The sequence below is a fragment of the Volvox carteri genome (genome assembly GCF_000143455.1).
Source record: "Volvox carteri f. nagariensis unplaced genomic scaffold VOLCAscaffold_36, whole genome shotgun sequence".
Taxonomy (NCBI): Eukaryota; Viridiplantae; Chlorophyta; class Chlorophyceae; order Chlamydomonadales; family Volvocaceae; genus Volvox; species Volvox carteri.
In genome coordinates this window covers 102021-110928 of record NW_003307579.1, presented here as the reverse complement: position 1 = coordinate 110928, position 8908 = coordinate 102021, and the positions used below count along the sequence as shown (strand labels likewise).

The 8908-nt window shown below is 56.2% G+C and overlaps 2 protein-coding genes across 2 annotated transcripts; one reads left to right on the top strand and one right to left on the bottom strand.

The window, feature by feature from the left end:
- Window positions 1-1022: 1022 nt before the first annotated feature.
- On the bottom strand, window positions 1023-5143 carry VOLCADRAFT_105910 (uncharacterized protein). Its single transcript, XM_002953350.1, has 8 exons — window positions 4933-5143; window positions 4754-4857; window positions 4526-4673; window positions 3965-4444; window positions 3397-3677; window positions 2564-2753; window positions 2240-2383; window positions 1023-2045 (listed from the first exon to the last, which is right to left on the bottom strand). The coding sequence occupies exons 1-8, from the start codon at window positions 4933-4935 to the stop codon at window positions 1884-1886; spliced, it is 1512 nt and encodes a 503-aa protein (XP_002953396.1). The 5' UTR covers window positions 4936-5143; the 3' UTR covers window positions 1023-1883.
- Window positions 5144-5429: 286 nt separating this feature from the next.
- Window positions 5430-8603, top strand: VOLCADRAFT_94152 (uncharacterized protein; the record flags this gene model as incomplete). Its single annotated transcript, XM_002953448.1, has 4 exons — window positions 5430-6721; window positions 7128-7235; window positions 7595-7732; window positions 8319-8603. Coding segments are annotated over 4 exons (1821 nt in total), but the record flags the coding sequence as incomplete, so codon positions are not given.
- Window positions 8604-8908: the final 305 nt, after the last annotated feature.

Sequence of the window (8908 nt, the reverse complement as noted above, 5' to 3'; positions counted from 1 at the left end):
CCCCCGCTCCCTCATAGGCCGGAAAAGCTCCAATTTCATATTCGTGTGCAGGAAACAGACCGGTAGTGTGGTGCATGAGGTTGCTTGTAGTAACTAGGGGTGGCGAAGCAGGCGGCACAGGAAGTGGAGCAGGGGAGTTTACCGTAGATGCTGCCTTCGTTGCTGGCGTGCGCCCAGCTACTTTGACTGCGTACGGTGGACGAGCGATTAGTCTTCAGTAATGGAAGATGGCGAGTATTGGCATGGATGTACGTCTCATGTGCACGTGGAGCTGAGGATGTGTGCTTTCCACCCGAGTTTGATTCTCCGAATCCATTTTCCTTTACACGCTGTACAACTTCCGGGGCAATAATACGCAATGCAAGGCGGGCGGAGGGGATGGACACACCGACAATTAATAGCAACATCCCTAAGAGGCTTAGAGCTACGTACCTACGATAGCCTCCGAAAAGCACAAACGCAGACGCTTCCGCGTCATAACAGGTACCACTCAGCTCCTGAACCAAGGACGCTTGGCAATCATATATTGCAAGAAAGGTTGGTTTTCGATGCAAGTTTTAACATTTTCCCTCCTCTACGCATTGGCGTTGTTATCGTGCTGATGGAGGCTCCAGTTTAATAGCTGAGGTGGATCAGGGGGCAGCCAAAGCGGCAAGGGTGCAGCAGGTAAAGGGGCCAGGGCCACCAAATGCAGAGGGGGCAGGGGAAGGAAGCAAGGTGTAAGCAGGAGATCGGGTTCGGACGACACACTAGCTGGCGAGGTAGAGGCAGCCAGGTGGCCATGGCAAAGGGTGTAAATAAAGGGGGAGTGCTACATGCACGGGCAAGCGATGGATGACGTACCGAATGGACTTGAGACTCCCTAAGCAACGTAACCATGCGCCCAGCGCATGCGAGAAAGTGTGCAGGTAACAACTGTTCAAGGCAGGTATTGATGCTCTTCAGAGCAGGCAACGTGAGAGCCCATGCATCCCCCATGAGTCCTTGTGGAATGCTATTCAGCATGTACTGTTTAGTAGTCATTGGAAAAAAGTCGAACGGTGGTCTTCCGAAGCGATTTGACGAAATTTACAACTGCATGGCCCTGTACGGCAGGGGGTGTTGGTCCGGGCCCCTGTCCTTGACCTTTCTAATCACGGGGTAGAAGAAAATTAATCACCCCCCTGCCGCCGTCGCTACGAACATCGCTGCAAACCAGCCGATATAGTAAACGGGCGCGGCACTTGCTGCCTTTATTTTGCACATCCTTATGATGATCGGCGACTATAAGTTCCATGCGAAGTGTAGCACATACCGTACCATCTTTTAATGGTCAACCCCTCAACATCCATGATCCCGCATCTAACGTCAGCGTTGTCAACTTGTTACATCGGTAAGAGGCAGCGGTCAACAAAGCCAAAGAAATAGGCCTCCCCTCGCCTAAACCTCCGTACCAAGCCTGACCATTTGTGGATATTGCAAAAGCATGCCGAAAGTTGGACATGCGTGGTCAGCAAACTGAGGTCCACCCACCGAGACTTCAGTCCCAAACGACTTTGAGAACCAGCACATGCCTGCGACTGTCCACACCTCCCCTGAACCTACGAAGCCCCCGTCCAGCCCCCTAAAGCCACGGAAACCCACTACCCCAAACATACCTACATCTGAAGACAAAGAAACGCGATTCACAACTACCCTTCTACCCCGGGGTCAACACACGACTGCGAGTAAGGAGTTACGTTGGGAGGCGCGTTGCATGGTGAAGTGCTGTGCGCGGGGGATTCCTTCACAGCGCCCAAACGAGTTGACGCGAAAACCCCCTCCGTCGTGCGTCCAAGAAGTCGTTCAGTTAATTCATATGTCACTGTATGTAGGGATACACGTGAAGCGCAGCAGGTACACCATCACTCCTTGACCTTCTTCTTCTTTTTCTTTCCGCTGTCCTCCACTGCGGGCTCCGCCTCGGCTACCGACTTCTTTTTCTTCTTCTTTTTCTCCTCCTTCACCCCGTCCTCCGCGGGGACGTCCTCAGCAGGCTCCGAAGCCTCCCGTTTCCGCTTCTCCTTCTGCAAGGCCACGCAAGGTGTCTTGAGAGCGGAATTGCCCCGACATAAACCCTTAGTTCCATGCTACCCGCGCAAGCAGATGGAGCTTCATCAAGCACACCGAGATCGACCGATCAGCACCTCCAAAAGACGCACGTGGCAAGCGATGGCACGGGCAAACGGCCGTCCTCAAAAAGATACCAAACGCCGCTCACCTTGTCCTTCTTCTTCTTCTTCTCCGCCCCATCCTCCTCCTCCGTCGCCAGCTGCGTCTTCAGCACCTCCATGGCCTCACCCATGACGTTTGCGTTCTTACGCGGCGCCACGCCCTCCTCGTAGAAGCGCAGTCGCTCCTCTACCTGCCGTGCACAGCACAAACGTTAGAGCGGAAAGGCGATTGCTCATGGCACGTAGCGAAACCCCGCGTCGTCCATCCTAAGCTTTCCCAACCAATGGACGCCCTTCTTCACCCCGGCCTTACTATTATATTATACGCGCTCCCAGCCAGTTCGGCTATACCCCATACTGAAGCTCCGCACCTGCTCCCGCATTTTCTCGCCGAACACATTGGTAGCCGCATCCATGAAGCAGTCAATGCGCGAGGCGATCGAGCACTTGTTCGCTAGGTAGCGGGAAATGCGGCCCTTATTGCGCTGCTTGGCGCGCCCAATGAAGGAAGAGTGGAATATGAGGCCGTACTTGGGCGTGTTGCCTCGCGTCTTAAGCGCCCTGGAAAATCACCAAAGGAATACAGGTCGCGGCATTTGTTCCTGTCGCACTGAAAGTCTTTGTGCAAGTCCGCATCTGAAAGTGACGACAACCTTCCCCTGGTACGGGTCATGCGCAGGACAATTTGCGCCCTGCCGTGCTGGTCTACACCCTGGCTCTCAGTCCCGAAAGATGATATTGGACATTCATCCGAAAGAGGTACCGACCAAAGTCCTCTCAGAATGGTTGGATAACTATTGTCTTCCTCGAGCCAGGGCCGTGCAGGACTAGAGGACTGTTGAGGGAGTTGCCCAGCCGCTCCGCACAACTGGCAGTGCGGTGTGCGGTTTAAGTGGCATGCGAGAAAACCCATCTCTGCTCAGCACTTTGGGCCGGCTGTTACGACATTGCAAAAGCAATCGACGCCGAAGTGAAGGAAACACAACAATAGACTCTTATACCCCACCGAGCCCATCAAAGCCACAATGGATGCTTCTAGAACAAGCTCTATATGCCGCTGACCCAGGACACCACGTCATGGCATATTTCCCATAGCCCATTTCGCTATACCCTGAAGTCAGCAGGTACGGGGTGGTGGACAGAGCAGCTGCAAACAACGGCCATCCCGGCCGTGCCACAATCGCTCCCGCGGCCCAGCACGCACCTGAACAGCGCCTTCTCGGCTCCCAGGATTTGCACCGTCGAGGCTGGGTACTTGGCAAGGTTCGTGAGACTGCCCGCATGGCTGATGAGGCGCGCACCCACCACCTCACCAATTAGTGCCGACAAGTTCGGTGCCACTGCGTGCATCTTATCCAGCAAGTAGGTGTGCAGCTTCTGGCGGTACTCAGCCAGCTTAATGACCCGCTGCGCAAACACCTCAATGTTGAGAAGGTCGATAGGCGAAATGTCCTGCCCCATAGATGATCGTGCCGCATCGAGTATCTGCACCGCGAGATAAAAACACGGAAGGTGGATGAGAATTGGATGACAGGCAACGAGGGCGGCCAAACGGAAGCCAGAACAGCCCAAATTACACACTACACCCCGGGACCCCGGGAGGAACCTCCGCAACCCGATGCATAGCGCAGGTGTGAGGCAAAGGACATGCAAGCGGATATGGCAGACCATGCCATAACGATAACTGCCCACACTCTTTGCACCTCATACATCACTTGTAAAGTGCAGCGCTGCTGCCGTACATACCCCCACACCCAGGCTCCAGTGCTGACCTCTTTCGCCTTCGACTCCTCGCCCACGATCTCACTCATAGCAGGCAACTGCTCCTCAGTCAGCGTGGACTTGTCCTTAATAACCAGCGCCAGTCGCGCATACTGGTAGTTGTCGTTGATAATTTTTACGAGCTCTGGGAAATGCCACGAATACCACTCCCGCACACGCATGACGAAGGTGTTGATGTCCTTGTCGAGCGTGTCCAGGAGCGCGATGGCCTGAATGATCATGTTGTCCACCTTGTTCACGTTGAACTTGACCTTCGCACGCGAGTAGGAGTGCGCCAGACCCAGTTGCGCGCGCTTCATATCGGCGTCCGATACCGAGATGAAGCGGGAAATATTGGCACGGATACCGCGAATGACCTCGCCGACAACATCATTGCTGATGCACGGGATGTTGGTTGTCTCCTGGATAACGCTGCCGAGCTTTGGCTCAAAAACCCCGAGCTTGAATTTTGCCTTCTTACCCTCTTTCACCTGTTCATAAGAAGTATAGAATGCTTAGTACACTTCTGCCTGGTAGCGTCCTCGCCGGCGGCGTGCCGACAAGAGCCCCACCTTGGGCATATTAAGCTCCAGAAAAGCCTTCAGCTCATCGGTGAGCTGCGCCTCAGATATGGCATTTATTTGCTCTAGAGAGTCCGCTGCGGAAGGGAAAGGCTTAAACGCGACAAGCTTGACGATGCGTCCAAAGCGGGCCAAGTCGCTGCGAAGCCCCATGAAGTGACCAGGTGAATGTATAGTACAAACATGTTTACAAGGAACGCAGGCCTGCTCTCGGCATACCTGATCGCCTCCTGCACCTTGTCGACAGCCTGCCCAATCTCGTCGAACTCAGTGATTTCAAAGATGCCATACCCCACCGCCGACTCATACAGAACAAATGTCGCCTTCATGCAGTGGGGGAGCCGCCGTCAGCACTCCGTTAAGGCAGTCCGCCAGCCTGACCCGGCGGCTGCACTCACCATTGCGTCGGCTGAACTCGAGAGCTATCAAAGTCCCGCCTCAGCCCGCAAGGCAATGCGCAAGATATGGCAAAAGGTATAGCAGGAATGCCCGAGGGTATCGCACACTTAAGGAAAACTTCAACTTTCGCTTGTTTTAACACTATCGCAGTTACATCTAAGCTCCAACTCTGATGTTACTACCCTAAATGAAACACAAATAGCTTGTAGACAATACCAGTAGTGACCTCTGCGTTTGGCACCCAAGCAGCAAACTGCCCGAATAATGTACGAGCTCCGTACTGCACGTCAACGGCACAATTTCGCTTATTCCTTGTTCTTTTGATGTAATATCGTTGATAGGAGCGAAAGAGGCTGTGGGCCAAACCTTGACCACGTCGCTATACGTTATAATAAGCACTAGGCGCCGCATAGGCTCCGGGAAACAGTTGATATTTGGGAAGAGCCTCACCTAGGAAAGAGCACCATGCCTCTCGGATGTTTTGGCCCATCATCAGGTGAGAAGCAGCTCAGGGTGCAACTCGATCAGGCGATAGCACATTTGTCTGCGAAGGACAGAGAGATAGCGGACCTCAAGAGGCGACATGAAGAGACAGCTGCACGGCAAGCTCAAGTCCAACGGGCAGCTTCCGATGACTTAGTGCGCAGCACGAACGTGCTACGGCAGCAGGTCCAGGAGCTGTCATCGGCGCTGCAAGCAAAGGAACGAGAAGCTGCAGAGACATCTAAAAAGCTCCAGACTGCTCTAGACGAAGCCATCGACGCGAAACGGCAGCTTGAGGAGGGGCGCGTTGTAGCACGGTCAGCGGACCAAGCCCAAACCGCTGCCGCTGCAGCACAAACCCAAATAGCAGAATACGAGAAACAGCTTCGGGAGATTCAGGCCGTCCAGGAGGCCCTCACCCGGGAGTTAGCCGCCGCCCGTGAGGACGCAGCGGTGGCTTCCAGCGATGCGTCTCATGCACGGGAGGATGCTGCCAGCGCTCGCGACCAGCTCGCCAAGGTCCTTGCGGACCAGTCCAAGGCCATCGCGGAGGCGGAGGAGCGCGCCGCAGCTATCGCGCAAGAGGCCGCCTCCTCAACCGTCGCCGCTGCCGCTGATATGGCCGAAAAGGCAGCTGTCGCCAACCGACAGCAGGCCGAGACCCTCAAAGCCGAGCTCGCAGCCCAGATGGCCAAGCTTGATGCTGCCGAACAGGCTGCAGCAGAGCTCCCGGCCCTGCGCCAGCAGGTGCAGGAAGCGCAGAACCATCTCGCAACGGCACTGGCAGAGCTGGCCTCCGTCAAAGAGTCGCGCTGTGACCTGTCTGAGCGCCTGGCGGAGTGTAAAGCGGAGCTGGAGGACGCCAACCTGGCCCGCCAAAGCATGACGGCAGAGCGACAGGTGCTACTAGAGCAGCTGGAGCAAGTTGCCGCTGAGCGCAGCCGGTTGGAAACGCAGGTACAGGAGCTGGAGGCGAACCTTTTGGAAGCCGTTACGGCAGCGACTATGGCGGCATCGGCTGCGGCCGAAGCCGCGACGGCGGCGGCGGCAGCAGACGCTGACTTGACGCAAAAGGAGGACAATGAAAGGATCGAGGATGTATTGCGGCCGGCTGGGCGCTCCGGCGGCGGGGGAGAGGACGACCTTGTTCGGCTGGAGGCTTTGGGTGCGAAGGTTCTGGCGGAAGAGCTGGCGGCGGCGCGTAGTGAGGCTTCTGACCTGCGCAAGGAGCTGGAGCGCACTATCGTGCGTCACGCGGAGGAGGAGGAAGCAGTGGAGACGGATAACGAGAGGCTCAAGGCCCTGGTGGAAGAACTCACGGCAGCCCTGGCGGCTGCAGAAAGCAGGATCAGCGAGCTGGAAATCACGCAGGCACGAATCAGCTCTGCTGCAGGGCTTTAGTGCGCGCGGCTGTCAGTCCACGGTCGCTGTTTTGTGCCATGGTGTTCAACAACATGTTACTGACCACCCTGTACCTGCTGCATTGCGTTACATGTACATCGGAAAGTGTCTGCCGGCAAGACCCAATCCATTGCTGCTGAGGAGGGTGGGCTTGCCCCGCGCGGTCCCTTACATTGTAGTTCCATCATTCTGTGTGTGTATGTGCTGGCCTGGATGGAGTGGGTTCGCATGCCCCGCAAGGCCTTCTGGTTGTGTGTATTGCACGATAGTACTGTTACACCCGCCCTGTCACGGGACCCTCTGGACGTAGGCGTCGAAGGACAAGCTCAGCGCCCAACTGTGCACCACACAGAACGATCTGGAGGCGGCTCGCAACCGTGTAGAGGAGCTGAAGCTGGAGATCACGGGGCTGGAGCTGGTGGGTGGCGAGTTGTGGGACCCGGGAGCCTGGGGTTCGGATCCGCGGGCTTTCGTAACTTCAGTCAGCATGCAACTTAAAATGAGGTGTAACCGTCATGACAGGAATATACCTGTCTGCGCGTCAGCGTACTATGGGGGAAAGCAGCGCCTGCAGGGAAAGCAGGCGGAGCGGCCGCAATTGTATAACGAGAAGGCGGTGCATCTTGGGATATTGTGGGCACAATATCCCACTTCCTAATGCAGACAGTGTCTGGTCCATTTAACTTGAAGTTCGGGCTTGTAGCAACCAGGCATCGTAATTCAACATCTAACATCTCATCGCACCCGCTATGCTCTCGCGCTTTTGACCCCTGCCAGGAACGCGCTGCGTTGCGCAGTCGTGAGGATGAAGCCCAGGCGGAGGTAGCCAAGCTGCAACAGCAGCTGAAGGAGGCGCAGATGCGGGCGGTGGAACTGGTCAGCGCCAACGCGGACCTGCAAGTGGAGCAGGCCAAGGTGTGGTGAAGGGAACCCAAAAAAGGAGAAGTGTCTCCTGGGGCCGCCAGGTTGGGATGGATGCGGCGCGGAAAAGAGTTTGCCAACTAGGGCTGCTGTAGGCGAAGGCGTGACTCGCATGGACGAGCTGTCCTGCTGGTTGGTTGGAATAAGCTCTGGTGGCATCGGTGTAGGGCTCAGAAGAAGGGAAGGAAGGCGAAGGGCATGAGAGTTATGGTGGTCGGGGAATGTTGAACGGGCTCGGCTGGAGTCCTTACGTTGTCCTCTACCTGGGTTCTATTGATTGTGGTTTCGTTACTTTCGTTACTGCTTTTTCATTTCGCAGGGCCCCGCTACTCGTTTGCTTTAGGGACAGCGGCCATCCATCGAACCAAACCCTGCACCCACGCTGTTCCTTGCCCTTCTCTCTGTCGCCCTTACCTCCCTCTTGCAGCTGCGTACCGAGGTTCTTTCCCAGGGGTTGATGTCCGACACCAATACCCAGATGACCACCAAGCTGCTTACCGATTACCAGGCGCTCAAGGCCGAGCACGCCAAGCTGCGCGATGAGGTGCGGCGCAAGGACGAGATGATGGCTCTACTCCAGGAGCAGCTCTCCAGTCTCACCGAGATCGACCTGGACTCCATGCTGCGACAAATCGACAACGTGCAAACACGCAAGACATCGAAGAAGTCTGTGCCGGCAGCACCCGTGGAGGTGATGATGGCGGCGGCGGGGCTGTCGGCCAAGTCGGGCTTTGTGTCAATGGGGAGCGGCACGCCGTCGGCTGCAAGGAGCGCTGGTCCAGCCAGTGCCAGTGCCAACGGTGCAGACACGCCTTTGGCAGCGGGGACAGTAGCGGCCCTTAGTTTCGGGACTTCGGACATTTGATTTGGTCGGCCGTCAGCGGCCCGCCGGTTGATGTGTGGTGCTTTACGTTAAAAAAGGATCGAGGGCTTGGGGCTTGGGGGTGCTGTAGGGAACCGCTGGGGCTAATGGATTTTGTGGCAACTGCATGTCCACGCGGCTTACTGCTGGCGCCGAGCAGGCGCAAATCATGTCGTTTGTGTAAATATGTCGTTTGGGAACCGTGTTTGTGGCAAGGACACGTGTGCTGAGGTAGGAGGAGGCTTTTGACGCGGATCAGCCTCCTTGCTTGCAACGCTTTGGGGGTGACAAGTACCCTGGCCCTGTGC

Excerpts from the sequence above, each read along its gene's own strand:
- VOLCADRAFT_105910 (XM_002953350.1), bottom strand. Across the intron at positions 4,445-4,525 it reads TGGAGCTTAATATGCCCAAG|GTGAAAGAGGGTAAGAAGGC; the intron begins GTGGGGCTCTTG and ends TCTTATGAACAG. Across the intron at positions 2,754-3,396 it reads GCCGAGAAGGCGCTGTTCAG|GGCGCTTAAGACGCGAGGCA; the intron begins GTGCGTGCTGGG and ends GTGATTTTCCAG.